The following is a 21,972-nucleotide window of genomic DNA, read 5'->3' as shown; positions in this document are numbered from 1 at the left end:
GGATGCACTGGGTTTTTCAGGATTCCCAGGCACGCTGACACAAACACAGGAAGAAGACATCTGCCAGAGCTGGACGTGCTGGGCCGTCTGTCTCACTGAATTGCCTGCCTCCCCAGCAGAACCATCGGCAGCTACAAGCCAGGAAACAAACCTGTCTCAGTCTCAACATCAGCTGCTCTACCCAGAGCTATCACAAGACTTTTATGTCTCGATGAACTGGGATTTCACAATGCAATCGCACTTCATAGGCAGTTTCCAATTTGCCCTAATCAGAACGGACAGGCCGTCAAAGAGTGATGCATCAGGCAACAAACAGCGAGAGAGAGATTGAGTAGAACACAGAAATACAGAGGGAACCAAGTATTTATGCCAAGAGTTGATGGTACCTTCAAGAATCTAAATTTTACTCAATTTTTTCCATTTTTTTACCAAAATGTGCCTGAAAACCAATCAGAAAACAAGGATATTTCATTTTATGTTTGGTCACTATTGTTATTGCAGAATTATGGCACCTGTAGAGAATTGCTGCGTTAACTTAATAAAATTCTTTGAAATCTGTTCTGTGTCTGTTTTTCTATGTAACAGCTGACCAAGTTTTCTTTCCTCCCACAGCTTCCAAGGGGTATAACAAAGGTAAAGAAGGAAAAGCGAAAATCATACTGAAGTGATCCTAAAGTTAGCATGACTGCTTAAGGGAGAGAGGGGCACTTAAACCTAATATGAAAATATCAAATTGGTTCATACAGCTAGAAGAGAAAGGGTAAAATTAGAGACCCTGAGCTCAATCGAAGCCTTCTGTTGAATTTGGAAAAGTTTTGCTCATACATACCATCCTACTGACAAGCTCCGTTTTTGGCCGTGGAAATTACATTCTTAAATTCCTGCTGGGATTATCTAAACTGCAGACAGGGCTATCTTTGCCATCTGGCAGTGTAGTGACCCAAACACAAGGGATGCTCTCAAAAACTGATAAAATTACATAAACTTATCATGGCAATCACAGCAAACTTCTCACAGTCAGGATGCACAGAGAGACTGCAGAAAGGACCTAGTCTTTTTAAAGAGAGGCTACAATTTCAGAAACACAGTCAGTGGGCATTTTGGCTAATGGTTGTATTCTGCATCTATAATTCCAGGAAGAGGAAAAATAGAAACTGAGCAAAACTCTCCCTCCAGTCAATGGAAATGCAGACTCCTGCTACACTTCCTAGTAGTGATTGAGAAGAAATCCTAGTGGTAAAATTCCAATGTGTGAAAGACACAGCACTGCAGTTCACAGAGTTCCACCTAAGGTATGAGAGTAAACACCCTTATCCATACACTTTGAAGGCCAACAGTGAGACAACAGAGCATGATCTGCTGTGGGCAGGGAAGCAGCCACCTAGACCTTCGATAGCCTTTGATACATAAGTTATTCAGCACTTCAACATAATGAAATGGCTGCAAGATGCTGCAGTTTCAGATTCTGATGTATATTCCCAAACACTGAATTTCATTAAAATAAATCAATGATAACAACTTTGCTATCATTTGAAACTTTTTCCTGAGCTGATTACGAGCAACTATCCATTCTTTTTTCTATTTGGGATAAAATTGATTTTATTGCTTTCAAAGGGGTTACAGCATCATCTTAGTCTATAGGCCCTGTGCCTTCTGCTCCATTAGAAGCAAGGGCCAGGAGCTCTGCCTTCAAGCCAGGTGTTACAACTGATTTATTTTTACCTTTAAAAGAATATTACAAGAGCAGATGATGAAATTGAGTATTATTTTAACAAGAAATACCAAATTTACACTGTTAATGCAAGTCAGTGTAAATGTCAATACTGTTTCTCTTTGAAATCTTATTACTACAGAAACAAATATCTCATTAAAATATACTCTTTTTCCCCCTGAAAAACTAATTCATCACAACCTATTATTCCAAGATATTATTATTTTAATTATAATCTTATTTTACCCATATAAAACTTTCAGTAACTGCATCTTCTCCTTCAATGTTTTTCTGTCCCACTTAGATTTAAAACATTGCTAATAATCACCATCTCCCATCTGAGTACTTAGGTGTACAGCACAGGCCAAAATAACCTCCGATACTTTAAAAGCAATTAAGCTATTTAAAACTTAGAACTATTTTTTATTTGAGTTTTTTATTTATAGCTGATCCACTTGTCAGAACTTTGCAGAATGAAGAAGTAGATCTGCAAACGTTGGTAGCTAACAAGTGTTCAGGTGAAAAAGGCCTCCTGATTTGTTGCCATCCCATGGAGAGACTAGAGAGAACTAAGTGTTCTTCAGCAACAGCTACCTAGCCAGCACCCACATGGCAGACTAGTCAGGGGAACTCATGTCTTTTATTTCTTGATCACCTGCTCTCCCAACATCTGCATGGGGTCACATCTGTAACACAGTGGCAGAAGGGCAAAATGAAGCACCACCAGCAAAACCACAATTGCTGTTACCCTGATGGTGCAAACAATAAGGAGTGTTAGCACCTCAAGAAGGGGCAGAGAAGGTTAAAGATACCAAATTTGTAACTAGGGTGAAAAAGTACAATGATTTTAAAAAAATGAAAACAATCACAAGAGATTTAATGACCTGAGGTCAGCAACACAGTAAAATCTTCTGAATATTTTATAAATTTTTAAATGAAGTATTAATTACTGACCTTAATGCCAAAGTGTAGGTTCCAGGTTGCCTTTGGCTTTCACGAATGAGATAGCTTCCCTCTGCAACACTTAATAATTGGTCAGCTTCCTCTCTTGAGATCATCCCATGGAATCTAAGGAACAAAAATTTTTTTGAAACACATGCCTCTTTTCTTTTAAATCACCTTTGGGTCTTCTTTAAAAAGCACCAACAATACTAATTAAAAAAGAAGCAAACATAAAAATTACTGATTTGCAGGAATCTACAGTTTAAATTAATCTCCCTTTCTGCCTGTATTTGAAGTCACTTTAAATGGTTTAGAAAGGCTTCTAGGAAAGAATATCTATGAAGCAAGTATATTGTTTTTAGATCTGCATCTGTCAATTTAATATGTAGAAATAAATCTGTTTTCTCCTGCTGGCTTCACATGTTTTTGTGCTAGTGGCATGCAATCAAACATTTTGAAGCATTCAAGGATATTTTATGCAATCCCTGAGATTTTAGCAAGTTGCCATAATCTCAGTAATTGCTGATATAATAACCCAGCAACACTACACATCTTCTACCAAAATAAACATAAATAAGATATATTTTGTTTCTCCATCTAGATCTAACCATCTTTACATTAGCAACCTGAAAGAGAAGACACATGTAGACTGAACATACCAATATATGTTTGGGATCCAATTATCTTTTTTTTCCCTAAACAGAACACCTTTTTTTGCAAAGCCAGCTGGAGAGGGAGGTAAAAAACCACAATCCTTTCAAAGTACAGAAACATATGTATGTTTTTCTCACTTAAAGTAGCACTCAGTGATATCCATATCCATCAGAAATTGCAGCTGTAATTTTAGGCAGGCAAAAGTGATGGCACTGTAATAATGATCTGATGGTAAGACACACTGCTGTAAAACACACAGAAGAAACAAAGGGCACAGAGTAAACACTTGCCACCTTTTCTGTAACTATTATCAACCAATATGTCAGGATAAACCACTTTCAGAGATGTTTGCTACTTACTCTCTTCCATAATATTTGGGTCTGTTCTCTACCTAGAAGAAACAACAGAAACTGTAATGTTTCATAACAAGTGAAGCTATACAGTAAGTGGACTGTTTACAATATAGTATCAAAACCAGAAAGGGATATAATCTGAAAGTGCAGGCTAAAATCATCTACTGCAGAACTTCTCCTGTGATTAGAACATAGGGAAACCAAAGGGAGACCTTCAGAAAACATCACACTTGTGAATGGTTTAAAACTGGGTGAGAAAGGATGAGCCACTTGGACCATGTCATCCTCAGGACTGCATATACAAACTGATGGCATTCAATATTGCTCCTACAAAGTGCCATGAGTTTGAATTTCATGCATGTAAGTGCACCACGCTGTTGAGTGCACTAATACAGTGAAACATCTACAAAACTCTTAAATGTATAGGTTACCTTCCATCACAGAGCTGTTGGTGCCACTGCTGAAATAAAGGCACTACTATACAGCCCCTCAGAGAGAGGGCAAATCATCAGGTGCCTAAGTCTTGTACTTCTCGACTTCATTAAACTGTGTGATCTGCAGTATCTAAAGACCTAAAAGTACCTAAAAGTACCTAAAAAGTACCTAAAAGACTTCAAAAGCAGGTGTGCATGTGTTATGTAGTGTAACTCCACCTTGTCTGTGCTCTAGAGACCGTACAGTGTAAATGCAAACAACAGGCGGGGTGCCAGAGTACGATTTGCCTGATAATTATTTTAGATTAAGGAATGCGTTTGCATTCATCCAGGAAGTTTAGAGCCAAGTGAGGAACAGCAGATCTCACAGAAATCAGCTAATAATTTAAACCACCACATTATCCTTTCTTGCTAAATTTAAAAGAGGAAACTCTTTGGGGAGTAAAAGCCTACAGTTATACAACCTGAACTATGAAAGTATAAAACAATCCAGGTATGCTGAAACACGGAATGCCACTTTAGTTTCTTTTTTTCCATGTTTTCAACAAAAAGCCTATTAATATTAGCACGTCCTTCCAGTTATTTCAGTGGAGTATAAAGATTTCAGATGTCCAAAATAACAAAAAACAACATACATCCTGATGTACAGTCTAATAACAATTCTTCCACATTCCCAGCAAATAGAAAGCTATTGTAATAGTTCATCACTTTGGAAAAAACATTCCATCATTGGAAAGATTTATCATGTTCTAAAAGATTTCCTTTTCCTTTATAACAGAAAACAAGAGTTGACTGGTGTGATAGCTGTTTTCAAAGGGCTTGAAGAGACTGGATCATTTCAAAAAAGAAGAAAGGTCTTAGATACTTTTTGTTAAATGTAGGCTATTTCTTCAATAAGAAGATAGCAACATAAACAGAGAAAAAATGAAAGCATTTTATTGCTGTTGTTACAGAAACTTGAAACAAAACTAGCCAAAGTACTAGTTTTAGGGCAGTTTTTAAAAGAAGAATCCTTGAATAAGATTTTGTTGTCTGTCTAGTGAGATTTTATATTTATCTCAGTGAATTTATAAGACAGAACTGGAAAATTTATATGAGCAAAACATTCCTTTTCGGAAATGGATTAGTAACTTGACAGGGCATCTTCAGAGCACTTGCAAATCCTAAGACAATTTATGATATACCTTGTGTGCAAACATTTGAAAATGTGAATGGGAAGATGACTGGAACAAAGCATCTGAAAAAACCTCCACAGGATTTTCAGGCATTTTTAACTGGGCTTGCAGTTCATTTGGTGGATGATGAGTTAAAGAGGAAAATAACCACTTCTGTTAACACTCTGTCTCTACTGATCAGTTTTACCAACGTGCAAAAACTTCAGTATAAATGTCGATATGCAACACTTTTTGCTTGTATAAGACTCAGTGCAGCTGGAACCTCAATTCACTGAATTTTATTGCCTGTTTATTTGTGTTTTTTTCATAAGTTTTTACATTTATGATAATATTAGGGGGTTTTCACATCTATAGTAACATATTTTAAGACTTTAAGAAAATTCCATCAGAACTCAGCAGGGGCCTTCTAATTCACTCAGAATAACTGGGCTACATACCCAGCGCAGTTTGTGTGTACTGAGAAAACCACACAGACTCCCCATAAGCCAAATTTACCATGTAAGACAGTAAACACTGTTCTCAAGCTTTCTATAAAGCTTCTGACAGGTGTTGTTAAACCAACTGTACCCCTTGCAACTTAGACACAGTGTTTGTTCTTACTTTAGGCATCCTTAACTGAACTGGAACCAGAAGCAACGTGCAGCTTTCTTGGTCTTTTGTGTTTGCTTGGACTTCAAAAAGTTCCTGCCAGACTGTATTCTACAAAATTAATCCTACAAATTACAATCACAGGCACCCGTGTATCCTCCCTTTGCACATGAGCACTGAAAGCCAAAACAGTTTAGCTCAGAAGCTTCATTAGTCTAACTTTCACAGTCCGTCATCCTTGAGTTAAGGAGACAAAACCAAAACATCTGGACTGGAACTAAACCCACCTAAGAAAGGAAATACATTTTTAAATAAGATGATAGTAATAAATCGGTCCTATTAGCTAACGCTGATAGCTGAAAATACAGTGTGTAATTATCCTCTGCAGAGTTTCTTTCTGATTTGGCAGTATTTTTGGACCAAAGCATTGCTGAGAGTAAGGACAGCCTTAGCTGCTTCTTTTTCTCTGTATTCAGGAAAGATCAGCTGAATGCTGCCTTTTGACTTCTCAGGATTTTTATTTATGGGAAAAATTTCCTATTGCTGTTTTCTTGGCAAGGGTTTAAAAATTGTTTCTATCTAGGAAAAACAAAGGGAAAAAAAGCATGAGATATTTGCTTTCAATGTGTTTATTTGTGTATCACTAATGTAGAGGCCATGGGAAAAAATTAAGGTCTCCCTATAATACCTGCAAGAAACACAAAGGTCAACAAGATACCTACCATTGCTTAATTTCCCCTTTTTTTTTGAAACGGAGGTGTGAAGGCAATGAAACCAAATTTATGAACAGGCAAATCAGGCAGACTTGGCAAGTACCTTAGAGTAGACATGCGTTTGGAAAGGAGCTTAGCTACCATGGAATTTGGGAAGTCATCCTGATTGACTATCATGCTGATAAAGCCACCTTTACAAACAGCTCTAAGAAGGATGTGCATTATATATGCCCATCTATTCCGTGTTCCTTTACCATTTTTACAATACTACACAGAGATGCTGGTTAACAGGCTTGTTAACTATTAGCACTGAATCAGGATGAAGCCTCCTAAGAGGACAGAAAAGGCCAGTGATTTTAATTATCTCCACAATATGTATCCTTTCGTATAGTTATTTAAAATTTTTCATGGAATGCTTTCATTCATGAATGCATTTCATTCATATAGCAGTCAAGGCTGTCCTAAATATCCCTTTACATGCACACATGTATGTAAAATTAGAAGGACAACAAATATGAATGTCATGGAGGAAATACAGTATTAATGGGACAAACAACATTATAATTTGCAGGCAAGCCTCATGCAGAAGTCAAATAACCTTAGAATGTTATGGAATCATCAACTTTAACCTCATGGAGTATTAACAGACTTGGCTCTGCTACAGCTTCACAATAAAAAATCCCAAATGAATGCAATGCTCTTTTTACTTCAGCATCTCTCCACTGATCTGTGTGTTGCTGTGATATGAAACTGGTGTAGCAGAGCAGAAACTTGAATTCTTTGTATTTGAGAAGCATTTCATGTTAAGTAGGTCATTCTGTTGAATACACCTCTCAGTATCAGCACTTGTACAATGTGTGCCTTTGCACGTGAAATAAAGGGCTGGGGTTTTTTTATGGTGTGATTTCCAATTATTCTTTAACAAGAGCTTTTCCCCCTAATCATCACTCTTGCTTTTGTCAACAGGTGGATTACAAAAAGGCAAGAAGAGCAATTTATGTGCTAATACCTCACCAAATTACATATTGTTCATTCTCACTGACCTCTTTGATGTTCTCAGGACCAAAATTCTCTTCCCAATATTTATGAATTTGTTTATACAGCTGAATAATTCAACCACTTAGGAAAAGATTCTGCTCCCCATTGACTCATGCATGGCTGCTAATAGAAACCCAGCTGAGAAAGAACAGATCACAAAGCTCAACACAAGCAGGAGAGGCTGAGACCAGAGAGAAAGGTTAAACAAGTTACTGCTTGCTGAATATATTTTCACTTCAAATCAGCTCAGCTGCATAAATTGTTCAACACTTACAATGAAAAACTGTTATCTGCATTATAAAGAATTAATGCAGAAGTACGAAAATGCACAGTGATAATGTATTCTTTCAATTTTACCTTTATTACTTAAAAATAAGCTTCCAATAACTTTTTTTTAAAAAATAAACTAATTCTTCAATGATAAAATGTGTATTTAATAAGCTCTGTTCTGCAGCTAAATACCTGACTGATTCTTTCACAGTTTTGTGTTACTTACTTCAATTCTCACTAGCTTCTAGATCTGCAGCTTTTATTTCTCAGTTTCTACAACAATGTTCATGGTACAGACACCAGTTTACTCAGCAGAGTTCAAGAAGCTATTTTAAAACATAGAATGTATCATTTTTCTGTTCACTCTGACACAGGGATAGTTTTACACTTACTTAAAGTTTGTCATATGTCATAATCTTGTTTTGGAATAAATTCATAGGAATATGACATTAGAGACACCAATGTGCTGCATTTCTTTCTCCAGTCATGACAGGACTCAGCAGAGTGTTTTGACTGTGGTACTTTTGCAAATCCCCCATTGACTGTAACAGGCTAGAGGACACCACTCACCCATAGCAAACTTTCCTTCATAAACCAGTCCAACTTTTCAATTTACTATCTCTATTACAGCTAATAAAACTTTCCAATTAACAGAATTTAAATTCAGTGAAAAAATGAGGATGACAAAGTTGTAGTAGTCTCTGTGATTCGTATTTGAAGAAGCTTTACACAGATACTTTTATACTTGGCTGGCAAGTTTCTTGTTTTGTTCTGTTCTAAAAAGAGGACAATTTGTATCTGATCAATAGCTGAACAATTTCCATCGCTCCAGAGGCAGGAAAAATTTTTAATTTTCAGATACTGAATACACATTTATATGTCTGCTTATTTGACTGGATTAGCTAATAGCTAAGAAATACTATGAAGAAGAACTTAGTATGAAATTTGCTTGTGAGTTCTTACCACTAGGGCAAAAGATCCCCAAGCCCTTCTCTGCAGTCAAACTAGCCTGGGATATAGTGCCAACATTTCTTACTGAATATCCCAGACTACTTGATCAGTTTACAATATCTCCCTGACTACAGAGTACATATACTTTGTGCAGCCAAATAATTACAAAATAATTACAATTGTCATCTTAAGCATTGTATGATTTCCTTAACTGTGCTGGTACTTTCTATTTGTTTGGGTTTGTTTGGGGTTTTTCCATTTCTTTGTTGGTTTTGCTTTTTTTTCTTTTAAAGAAATCAAAATATATACAAAAAATGAAGGTTCTAATTCTGTGGGAATTAAAATATTCACAGATGAGGTTCTCACAGCATCTAACTAAAGAAACAGAAAAATTTTCACCCCTCACCACAAGAGTCAGGCTACTTTATGAGCATTACACTTTAAGTCTGTCACTACAGGAGTAAACAAGAGCAGAGCTGAGCAGAGATAAGGCTCAGAAAAGAAAAGGCTACAGTGATCATACGTGTGTAATGTCAGCACCTCAAGAAATGGGGTCAGAATGCTACCAAAAATCCCTTCAATGTTTTACAATATGCCTGTGTACCTATAACCACAAACATACTACCACTTCTTCCACCAGTGAAATACTTCTGAGGAGAGGAAGGAAAAAGCAACTATCCAACAGCACATTACAACAATAAGCACAATCCATTGGAGGCAAGGAATAAAATACTTTATCCTATCCAGGGCACTCTGAATCATAAACCTGTATTGTAATACTAAGCTTTTACAAGACTTCAGACACTTTGTATATTAATGTAATGAAAATATGTACCATAGAGAACACTCAAAATAGAACAGAACCTTCTTAATAATGTTGCAATGGGACTAAAAAACTGGAAAAACTTCAATTTTTTCACAGCTTGGATCTTATCTTCTGTAACTGTCTTTCCTTCAAATGTCCATCTGACCTTATTTGATGTACCTAAGGTACCTGCACAACAATTTTAACCAGACTACCTCTTCTTGGACACTCATTAACAGTAGAAATCCTTGTCAAAACAAAAAATTTTGCTATCATTCTTGCAAAATTCATGTATTGTTCTTTCCTGTAGCTATATCTTGCTTAAGTGCAGTAAGTTATAACTATACCTTTTTGAGAAACATCAAATTAACAGAGGAAAATGAGTCCTTCCATTAAACACAGTACTTCATTTCTGTTAAATCTCTACATTTTATTTTGAAAATTGCCAGACTACTTCATAGAATTATACTTGGACTTTTGAAAAAATGACAGAGAAATGCCTGCTTAATTCTATCAAGAATTCCTCCTTGTGATCTAAACTACAAGCTATTAATGTTCCCTCCAGACAGTGCTACATCCCTCTGTATTTAACACTACATTGAAGCAAATAACATATCTCAGAGATTAATTTTCTTTCTCTTGGCACATGACAAAAATACTCAGGTTTTATTGCAGCAATGTAATAACTTCTAGTTATTCAGTAAGAGCTGTGTTTTGTAATACTGCCTAACATTTCAGCATTTTTGAAATTGAAATTAATGTTTCCCAGGTTCTTCACTGAAGCTGCAAGATGGATGTAGTTATGACTAAATCTTGCTGGCACCAATGTTTGGTGTCAGTTAAACCCTCCAACACCACAACCCTGGAGAGGTGCTGCTCTGCTGAATGGCAGCTCAGGGCACAGTAGCAACGTGGGGTCTACCTCAACAGCTTATCCCATGAGCAGGTGCTTCTGTATCACTGTCTATTGAGGGGATCCCATTGTTACCACTTCAGTCTGTAAAATCTGTGGCTCTGCATAGCTCAGCTCCTGCTGTTAATGAGTCTGAAGTACTGTGACTCAAATAACAGCACCAGGGGAGGTTTTACTCTTCCCTCTGATGATTTATTTTACACACCTAGCAGTGATGTCTGTACGAACAGGTGCATAGTTCCCCTGTACAGCTCTGCTCTTGCTTCTGTGAATTTCTGATGCAAAAAGGAGGAGAAAAGGTGTGTTTCCATGTATCTAGGAATCGAAAAGTAGTAAATGATTCTCAGTAAATGATGATACACATCAAAATCCTTTAAATTTCATTTTTAGAATAAATGGCTTTCTGAATATCAGCACCCCCAAGGCTACTCACTCTAATCACAGCACAAAGTGTCCCAAGGAACCACTCTTTGGGCTGGACACAATTAAGTACAGACATGGAATTGCTGGACTGTATAAAACTGAACTCTGTGATACCTACCTCACGAGTGCAGGTTATTCTTCTAGGATGGGGAGCTTCCTGTTGTAACTGATATACTGGGAGGAAGCAGAAGTTAAATTCTAATTAATACAGAATCATTGTGTAAGGTAATCATTTAACATTAAACACTGCTGTTTATATCAAGGAGACATTCTGCAAAGTCTAATGCAAGGATACCAAGGATATAAAAATTGACTAGCAAGTGGTCAGAAAAAAAGAATGTTGCAAGCCAAAACGGGATATTGATTTTCTTTACAATCAATTGATCAAGTAATATGGAATAACTAGGTGAGACCAGACAAGTTTCCAACAAACAGATTAGAAAAAGAATCATAATAAACACAAATTAAAGTTCATTATATGCCAAATCAGGCAGCTGTCAGACTTTCTTCAGTAAGCAGATGGAGCCCAATCCTACTATGCTGGGCACACATCCAGTCACCTTCAATATGTCAAGACTTTACAAGAATCACTCAGAACTGTGTGGTATCAAACCCTCTGCCTTTGCCATTGCTCAGTGAGGACCTTTCTGAAGAAAGAGAAAGATAGCCTTTGCATTTGCAGATCTGAAGATCTGCAAAACATAACGAGTTGAGTAGCAGCATAAACTAGCTAAGGCCCAGATTATGACATACACTTACTTACATTTACATCTTCCCTCCTCCTTTTTCTCTATTTTTAAAATAAGCTCTATCAAGGCAGAACAGATTTTTTGAACCAGATGTAAATTTAATGCTACCAGTATGTGCAGACTTTTTAGTATAATACCAAAGGAATAACTTTCAACTTCCATCCCAACTGAATCTAGTTTGGCAAGCCACCTTCAAAATGAGGCTGTCAACACTAAGTTAGTATTTCAATAGTACATTATAACTGGCAAAATGGACATTTGGAATTGTAATCTTTCAAAATTAAATTATGCTTCAATCATTAGTACTAAAACCAAGGTCTAATAACATTTGCTATCACCTTCTTCAGATAATAAGACCACACATTAATTCAACTGATACAATTTGACTTCATTACAATTCTCATTTGATCCCAAGTCTTTTCCACTGGCAAATGCTGTATTTATGTATCAAGCTACATGGGAATGGAGAAAATGGCAAGATGCCCAATGATCACAGAATCATAAGATAAACTGGAAAAAATACTCTCTCTGTTCCAAATAAAAAATCCTAATGGTTTTTCCTGTTGTTACTAAAATCAGTCATTTCCATACTGTACTGGTAATACGAAAATTATTTTTGCAAGTGATGAACAACCCCACATTGGTATATAAAACTGCAAGTATCATTTTAAGTATAGCATGACCATTTACATTGCCAGCACACAGATTCCCTAGCTTCCATTGTAAAAGTTGTATCTGATGGCACTGGACCTCGTCCATATGTAACTCTGAGAACTGCAGCACCAAGTTCAAAGGAAAAAAAAATAAAATCAAAGAGCAAGTAAAGACTTTTCTGAATTTCAAAAAAGAGCAGTGGAGACCCACAATCAGCATGCTCCACAGAAACTGGCTGAAAACAGTTTCCCACCTTACTTCAAGCCAGGATGAAAAGATTTTCTGAAAGGAAACTCTTTTTCACCAATGGCAGTACCTTTCTTCTCTTCTAGTAAGAAGCACAGCAAGTTGACTAGCTAAGTTACAAAACAGGACTCCTACCCCTCCTCCTCTAATTGATGTATGCAATTCAGACTGTTCAACACCAGTTTCCTTGCTGTAATTATTGCCAGGGAAGTCAAACAAGACATTCCTCTTCATCTGCCATGAGACAGAAATCTAATCAAACCTCAGGATTCAGAGCTTACTTCTGAACCACAGGAAGGTTCACCATGGCAGGCAAACCATGATGTTGTAGGAGAGTGGGTGCACACAAACCATACATGCAAACCATGTTGGAAAGTGGGTGCACATGCATTTGCACGTGCCCAGGCTTTCAGCTGCTGTCAAGCTGCCAATAAAGATCCGGTATTAGAGAGGTTGAACCTCCCTGTTATAGATTATGGCATGCAATAAACTGAACAAGGAAGCAGTAGTTCCCTGAGTTCACAGAAGGTACAGAGCTGAAAAAAATAATTGAATCTGCCCTCTTACACTTGCTGTCTTTCTAACCATGGTTCTCACCAAGCCTTTAATTCCACATCTCTAACTGAAAAGTCTCCCACAGCAGGATGGAAACCTTTTGAAATAACTACATTTTCTCAAGTACTAAATCTCCTCAACCTTTAGAGAGCAAACATTTTCTTGATGTGAAATGTTGCTTGAGTAAAAATCTCTTTATCCAGACTGAAGACACCAAGCTGAATATATACAAAGTAATGCAAATGTAAGTCTGACATCCCTAAACTGTTAAGTGTGTTATACACACAAACATTCTGTTTTCAAAATCTGCTTTTCACAGAAGACTCTTCTGTCTTGCTGTGGTTCAAGTCTCAAAATGCCTCACATTTTGAATTTTCTATCTATAAAGAACTAGAATTTAAAGGTGAGGCACTGTGGGAAGTTACAATGCTCTTTTACATTTTTCTCATGCTGTCTTTCATGTCACTAAACCTCCATTAGCACAGCCAAACTACAGGTCATTCCTTTACACGGAATTCCTTTGCATTTAAAAATGGCTGTTTGCTTTTTTGTGGGTGTGGTTTATTTGGTTTGGTTTGGGTTTGTTTTTTGAAATGAAAACAGCAAGTTGTGAAGTTCCCAAGAGAGTGGCACTCTGATCTCAGGGCAAGGCACCTGGACTGCTGCCCTGCACACCTGACTAAGGCAGCCTGCAAGGCCAGCTCCCCCTGGGCTAGGGCACACACACCAAGAACTGCAGAGCACAGGCAGGTTAGAAGCAAACCAGGCCCTTCTAGTCAGGGCTTCAAAAAACCTGCTTGTGATTTGTCACACCAGGCCAAACAAATGCTCTCATTTTAATACATCAGCAAATTCCTGAGGAAAAGAGTTTATTTTGAGGTTTTTTAACCAGCTCAAGCTCAGCTGTAGTGATGCAAGGTACTAGATCACAGGAGCCCTAGGAGTTTGCAAGGATACAAAATTTAAGGCATGAATGGAGCTTATGTAAGCCCTGGTCTAGACAGACAAACTACTATGAGTGAGACCAACCAGGAGTGGGACAACTTATGTTAATAAGGGGCAGAGAATCTACTCCTCCAAATAATCTATGCTGACTTGTCCTGGAGGGTAGTTCGACTGCACCTACCTCTAAACAGAAATGAACCCCTTTGAGGCTTAAACTCACTTTCTGATGAAAAGAGAAATGAGTCTTTTAAAGAATCAAACTGAAAGTTTTCCAGCTCTGACTTGGAAAAAAACCCCAAAACGCTGAGATACTTACAGTAAGATTTCCAAACAGGTGGTCTGTATTCATCAGTATCTGAAAGAAAACAAAAAATCTTGATGTTTTGTTGGAAACACTTCAACACAGAAATAACCGCAGAAGCACTTGCAGAATTATTAAGATAATATGGCACCTAGGTTCTAAACTTCCTTTTTACTATTAGAGTATAGAACAACTTGTTAAGATTTCCCCCTTTTTACCTAAACTAAAAATGTGAAAAGGTATTTTCTTTATCTAGCTAGAACTGAAACTATAGAAACACATTTGAAAAATTGCAAACATGCAGATCAGAAGCCAACATACTGTGAGGAGGAAGGAGAATATATATTATTTTGCTATGTATATATCTATAAATTCCATTTTAAACTACACCAGAAAGATTTTTTCAATCTCAATTTAAATTCCAATAAATGAGTTTCCATGCAACTTATTCCTGCCATTAGGTTTTTCCTCTTCTGGATGGCAATTAACACTGCTAAAATAAAATCAGAGTATGCAAGGACTGCAAAATATTTTGGAAAAAAGGAGGTTGTTTTTTTTTTTAAACTGAGTACAAGCTCTTTTTGGAAGTAGTGAGTATATATTAAAAGTACCAACATATTTCTAATCCCAAATTTTAATTCTCAAATCAAATTTTTAAGAAATAAAATCCCAACATCTTCTAAGTTCTGTCACCCTTATGACTTGCTTTACAACTGATCTGACATTTTGAGCTCAGGGCTATGTTGCAAACTTCGACTCTGATCCACTGTTTTACTGCTCTGACCAGCTTCAGTTCTGATGCCACAAGTCAGCGAGGCTTTCTGCAAGATGCTGTGCTTATCTGCCTTGGAGCTGATGAGTTTTTCCATCCTCATCACACCACAGGGTCACAAGCTGAGCCACCCACACAGCCAGCATTGCTGTCTGAAGCCACTTCCGACTGCAGCGTTCCTGCCTGAGCTCTGTTTGCAATTGTCTGCTCACTGGAACTACCTGCTGAATCCAACAAAACACGAATTTCTAGCTTTTATTGTAAGGTTACATAAAGATCAAGCAATCTGGGAAACTGTTGCTTGAATTTTGGCCTGAGTGGCATCTCCACTTGAGAGTCCTTAAGGCCATCAAAATTGAGCCTGAAGCTGGGAAAGGATTTTGCTTTGCTTCCCCTTAGAGTACACAATCTGTCTTCTTCAGATACTTGCTGTAGTCCATCTCTCACACATAGAATCTCTAAAATACAGCTTAGTGGAATGAGATATTTTCCAGCTTAATTGGCACAGACTTTTCCAGACCCTCCCAGAACACTCTCTGCCCTAACTGCACTGCAATTTTGTTCAATTTTTTACCCTGTATTTTAGCTCTACACATGAAGAGGGTGCAGTCCTTGCAGACTACCTCGGTGGCAGTGGGTTTTATAAATACAATTCATTATGACTTTATTATTGAGGCAGCACTCAGTTAAACTGCCATCCCCCTGAATATGATGGGGTTTGATCTTTGGAAGGTCCTGCAGATGCTCTACCACATCCTGCAGATCAGCAAGAACACCTTGAATCTGCAGAGAGACCTTAAGCAGCTTGTGCTTCACTGTGGCAGTAAAACCAAATCAGCAGCAACAGATGCAGCCAGGGTTATTCATTCCTGCTTTGATACCTTTAATTAAGGCAGTGCAAGTCGATTCATTCCAGAAGCATTGTAACATGATCGCTTAGCAATGCAATGTCACATGGAAAAGGGGCCAGATTTGTAAGTAAAAAGCATTACTTTGGTCCCAGAAGACAACTCTTCTACTACCTGAATTTGCTTTTGATGTGCTCTGGGTTCTGGCAATATATGCACTAGTTGAATTTACAAATAAATAATTTAAGTAAAGGACAACACATACTGTATTTTTAAAATATGAGCTGACTGTTACGAAAATACAAACACCTTGGCAGTCTAATCTTGCTCACACTCAAGCCATGCAATTGTTACAACTAAGGGCAGTATGGTTATAAAACTAAAAAGCGACAATATTTGTGCCAAACAAAATACCTCAAACCTTGTTAAAGTCAGGCAAGAACAGCAGTTACTTTCATACAACAAATATCTAACATTCAGAAATGGGAAGGAATGATTTATGTTATGCAGCTGTGCACAAAGATTTTGTTAGAAAAAAATCTGTCGGTGAGCTTTATTGCCTTTACAGTGTGAGAATACCCTCCAGCCATCCCACACGAGGTAATGAAAAAACAAAAGGTCATTTCTATTGTGATTTTAAAAAAAAGTTATCTAATATAAACCAGTGTAGTAGCAAGTACAAGCACAGTGAAACAGTGAAGCAGAGGGTCTGTAGTGTGTGTTGCTGAGCAAGAATGTTTCTATTACAAAAACTAACCTACTACACTGGATGAAATAGAATAAGCATAAACACCAACCCTGTCTATTAGTTAGCTGTTTTTAAAGGTTAACTGATGTGGTCTTATCTGATACACAAAAAGTATTTGGAAATGCATTATCAGGAAAAGGGTTTGATTTTCAGATAGTACAGGCTTCCACGTATGGCATCTCCAATTAGGCATCTGAAAAGCACTTACAGGCCTGATTAAAAAACCCACAGAAAATGTGGAATCCAAAATACATTTTCTCACTAATGCTGCAGCACTTCCTAATTAATGCAGTAAACTCTACACTGTCAGTTCTCAGATTTTTTCACAGTAACTCAGCTCTGCTAAATGTTTCCACGATAAAATCATTTTCTACAAGCTGTGCATCAGGTTCTATCTTAACGGTATTTTCTGGCCTAAGTGAGATGCAATTCAGCTTAAAGCTGCTCTTCTCCAAAGGCCTAGAGCACTACAGAAAACATAAATACATAAGCTGATGCTATCAGCTCTGTCCAGATGTGATCCTACCAGCATTGGTCAGATTTTTGTCAGTACAAAGGCACTCCCATCAGCAAGGACATTTTCGATCAGAGACACTGTCCATGTACATAAATTGCAATTTCAAACTGAGACCAGTTTCAAGCTGACAGATACTTTCACTCAGAATTAGCTGGGTTACATACACAGTGCAGATCATATGTACTTAAAAACAACACAGATTTCCCACAAGCCAAATTTACCATGTTAAGACAGTAAACACTTTTCTTCAGCTTTCTATAAAGCTTCTGACAAGTACTGTTATACCAACTTTACTCAGAGCAACTCAGACACAGTGTTTGTTCTTACTTTGGCAGTTTATACAAGCAATATTTAATGCTGTCAGTTCACATAGGTCGAATCCTGAGGATGACGTGATCCAAGTAGCTCATCCTTTCTCACTTTGTTTCAATCCATTCAGAAGTGCAATGTTTCTTGAAGATCTACCTTTCCTTTCCTTATATTCTGAGCACAGGAGAAATTCGGGATACTCAGCACTTCCTTGCCATCATCTTCTTTACTCACAAACACACTCCTGTCTCTTCCAGGACTTTGCCTTCCCCCAGCCTTAGCAATCTCCATCTGCATGCAAGACCTCTCCCCTCATCCTTAAGCTGTGCTTTGGTTTGCTTCCCAATGTTGTCCTGTTAGGACTCACCTATCCATCCCACTCTATCTGCTCAGCACCTCATTCTCAAGCCATCTTGTCTCATCTCATCTCTACTCAAAGGTTCCTTGCAATTTGCTTAAATTCAGAGAAAACAGAGACAGAGAGCCCAGAAAAGCAGAACAGGCAGCTTCTGGCAACAGCCAGAAATGTCACAGTGGGCAGCATTGCTCTCTGGGTCCAGCAGGCCCTGCTTTGAGCACACCAATTCATGAAGGGGGAAAAAAAAAAGGAACCTATGCATCCTGAGCATGAATCACCTGCAATTAAGAATTGAAAAGCACAGACTGACCATCAGAAATACTCATTTTCACAGAAATGGGCTTCTGCCAATAGACAATCATACAGCCATTTAGAAGTTCATATACAGACACAAACACTAGGAGAACACCTCAGATTTTCCATAAACACAAATGTGACTAATTGTGACATTACAATGTAGCATTTCCCTTCATTATTTTGCTTCTTTCTTACCCACTCCTACTTTATACACTATATAAATCTGGACAACTGCAGTACTTTCAGAGTGTACACTTTAACTGCAGATATGAAAACTGTTACTTATTGCCTCAAATTGTTTAGAGTGCTTGTCTTTGTGTATTCCTTTTAAAGAAAGAATAAAAATGTTTACCTCTGCTTGAAATGGCTGTTTCTCTCCCTATGGAGATTAGCCAGCTCTGCAGTAGAGGAGCAGCAGCAGCTTAACTCTGCAACATAGGACTTACAGAGAGATTACCTGTAGAGAATTCAATTTTAGTTTTCTTTTACTAGCCATCAGTACCTGCAGCTTGGTCATCTCTAACATCAGAGGTTAATGCTGTCTGGGAAGAAATAATCATCTATCTGCTGACACAGCAGCTCTTATGCCAACTTTTAATTTTATTTGCTAATATCTCTGTTGAATACAGGTGAGGCCTCAGGTGGTGAACTTTGTGGAAGAGGCCAGTTCTCAGCCATGTGGACCAAATACCAACATGATCAGGAGAAAAAAACGTCTGATTTCATGCTCTGAACTGATCTAGGGCCAAAGACTGGTGTAAGTCACAAACATTAAAAGATGCAAGAAAGTATAAACATTCTCCTGTAAGCTGCAGCCTAGGCACTAACCAAAAAGTATGTGTTGTAAGATGCTAATCTTGCTTTGTTTGGCAGCAACATGTGTCAAAAATTAACTCCTGGAGAGATTCACAACCAGCCCAGCGGATATGGCCAGTTGCTGACCCATACAACAGACTCCTTTTTGTGCCTGAAAAGCAACTTCTAGAAAATTCCTCTTCAGCCCTCAGATCTTCCTTATTAGCACCTTTTCTAGGCCCAAAGGATGCACATTAAAAAATCACTTGACTTAGAGAAACAAAGCCGTGATTTATTTGCTGGTGAGATTCTCAAGCCACAAAAAACAGTGCAGTTGAACAGAAAATGTAATTTCTTCTCTGTCTTTCAGAGTACAAGTGCCAACAGCATTTCAGAAACTAAACTCAAGCCATCACAAAATGTTTTCAGCAGCAGCCAAGCAGGCCCTAGCAGTTAGGGCTTTTACACACTCCAACCAAAATAAAACTCAAACAGCACTGAGTTAATTGAAGGACGAATACAGCCACTGCCCTAGGCAGCAGCACTAAAACAGATGGGCTACAACTCCATGGTTTCAGGGTAAATATGAGAAGCTGATCCTTGGCTGCAGCAGCACTGGAAGTGTTTTGCAGAAGTCCCTGTGCAGCTGGCAGCAGGAGGGGAAGATGATGCCAGGTAGCTTCTGGAAAGGGGCAGCAGGGTGGAGGGTGCAGAAAACACCAAACCATCCCTGTCTTTACCATGTGTGCTGAAGAAGTAAGGGGCACACACCAAACATCCTTTGTCACTCCCAGACAAGACCTTAGGATGCCCCTTTCTTTCCACAAAGCCTCTTTCCACCCCTCTGCTACCAGGAGCAGTAAGTTAAATGACAATCGGTAATGGGGTGGTGGGCAGGAGCAGGACCTTGATGCAAAGAGCAAGTGTCACATGCGTGGCCACTGCCCATTACATGAGGTCCTGTGGAAACCAACTCACCCCCCCCCCCCGGCTTCAGGGGGCCACACACAGCTGCCAAAGGCTGCAGAAAACTGCACTTCAGTCGGTGTCAATAAACAACACAGAAAGCTGTGGTCAGGCTTTCTTACCTGGCAAGGAATGTTTTCTTAGAAACAAATACTTTTTCAGCATTTAAGTCCTCCACATGAATACAAAAAAGGAAATGATCCTCTGGCTCAATTCTGTCCTGCCTTCACTTTCCCAAAGCAAAGGGGCAACAAACTATTTCTGACCAAAATATCTTGCACAGACTTACAGAACATTTTTAAAGATATGTCATGCAACTTTTTGGAATATTCCTTTTCTCTTAAACAAAACCTCTTACACTGTTATTTTACAAAAAAAGCCGGGGTTTAAAAGTCACTGAATAAATTATGTTAACCCAAATGTAACGTTGCTCTGTTAGTGCCTTAAAACAAAGACATTAATGACAAGAACCTGATGGCACATATGGCCTGGGGCCGTGCAGAAAACACTTAGGGTTTCACAACCAGGGCATCACAGAGTTTCCTTTGTTTATGGGAAGATCCCCGCAGGGCTGAGAACACCCCAGGCAATAAGCACCACATTTCTGCCAATTCCTGAATGTACAATATACTGTATGACACTCAGCAATGATGATTAATACCTCTAGACTGTTACTGAGTCTTTGATGCTACTTTAATGTTATTTTTGGCATATGATTTCCTTTGAATTAAGAAAAAAAAAAAAGCTTTGAAAACTTTTAGACATATCAAGGCTCCTCCTAAGACACCATTGCTGTAAGGAGCTACAGTGCAAGTCTCCAAATAAACCACCACAGATTTTCTCCACCTTCTCCACGTAGGGAAAAGACATCAGACAGGCATCCAGTTTAACATGCTGGCAGATGTTCGAGCTCAGCATGCACCCCAGTGGTGCACAGACAGCAAATCCTCCCAGCAGAACACCCCCTGCTCTGAGCCCAACATGGTGCTGACACAACCCGCCGTGATGGGGAGCTGGAGTGAGGTAGCTGCTAAATGCCAACTAAATCCCAGTCTGACTACAGAGATGAATTACCTCTAGGTCTAAAAAGGAGCTATCGCCAGCTTCCATGGTTCCTCTCCTCCAGGAGATGGCAATTTGCCAGCAGAGGTCACAGGCAGCCAGCTCAAGCGCACCCAGCTGCTCCCAGGCCAGCCCTGGGAAAGCTGGCACACAAGAAAGGCACTCCACCACTAAAGCCATCCACCCACAGGGATGTGCCCAAGCTTGTGGGTAGAGGCGACAGCCACCAGCGACAACTCTTCCTACACAAAGTCTTTTACTCCTTTGCCTTGCCCTTTGGCACAGGTAGCTACTACACTCCTCAGTGCCCATAAATTACAATGCATGTGGTCTTTTAAATGCTTTGGACTTTTAAAATTAAATGATGTTTCAGTTATCTAAGCAAGAAAACAGTTCAATGTATTTTCTTTTCTTTTTCAAAGGCATTCCCATCTGGGAGGAGAGCAAGAGCAAAATTCAGTCTAAGGGAAAGGTGCAAATCCCTGAGAACAGGCATCAATAATGAAAGCATCCCTTCAGCTGCAAGATGGCACCACGTCACACACACTGTGCTCCAGGAATTTTTAATAGGACATTTTATTTTTTATTTGCTCTTTTATCCTCTCATGCTTTTGCTTTTACCACTCCAACAAAGTACAATTAGGTTTCTAATTATTACTGGAGAAAAAATGATTAAGAGAAAGTCAGTGTGAACAATGCCCCAGAAAGCTACACAGGCTAATGGCATTTCTCTGATGTGACCAAGGGGGAGACAAGAAAGCACACTCAGCAAAAGTGAAGGGGGTTAAAGAAGGGCATGCTCTGATAATTACATCAGTCTTGATGGGGAAAAAAAAGGGATCACATTGCCATCCTGTTTCTACAAAAGTCTGATCTGGCA

The 21,972-nt window shown here is 38.5% G+C and overlaps 1 protein-coding gene across 5 annotated transcripts in view; it reads right to left on the bottom strand.

Moving 5' to 3' along the window:
• The window catches only part of CHN1 (chimerin 1), a 98,710-nt gene that overhangs the window by 60,188 nt on the left and 16,550 nt on the right, over positions 1–21,972 (bottom strand). For 2 of the 5 annotated variants that reach the window (XM_069020614.1, XM_069020613.1), the window contains 4 exons: positions 14,436–14,474; positions 11,089–11,144; positions 3,667–3,698; positions 2,666–2,779 (listed from right to left, as the gene is read on the bottom strand). In XM_069020614.1, the coding sequence (XP_068876715.1) occupies positions 2,666–2,779; positions 3,667–3,698; positions 11,089–11,144; positions 14,436–14,474 (241 nt within the window). Of the gene's footprint in view, positions 1–2,665; positions 2,780–3,444; positions 3,497–3,666; positions 3,699–10,752; positions 10,863–11,088; positions 11,145–14,435; positions 14,475–21,972 lie in introns of those variants that run through there. The other 3 variants (XM_069020616.1, XM_069020617.1, XM_069020615.1) reach the window with 3 other exon arrangements.

The sequence above is a fragment of the Aphelocoma coerulescens genome, chromosome 7, assembly GCF_041296385.1.
Source record: "Aphelocoma coerulescens isolate FSJ_1873_10779 chromosome 7, UR_Acoe_1.0, whole genome shotgun sequence".
Classification (NCBI taxonomy): Eukaryota; Metazoa; Chordata; class Aves; order Passeriformes; family Corvidae; genus Aphelocoma; species Aphelocoma coerulescens.
The sequence above is the reverse complement of the archived record's forward strand: the minus strand, read 5'-3'. Positions and strand labels throughout refer to the sequence as shown.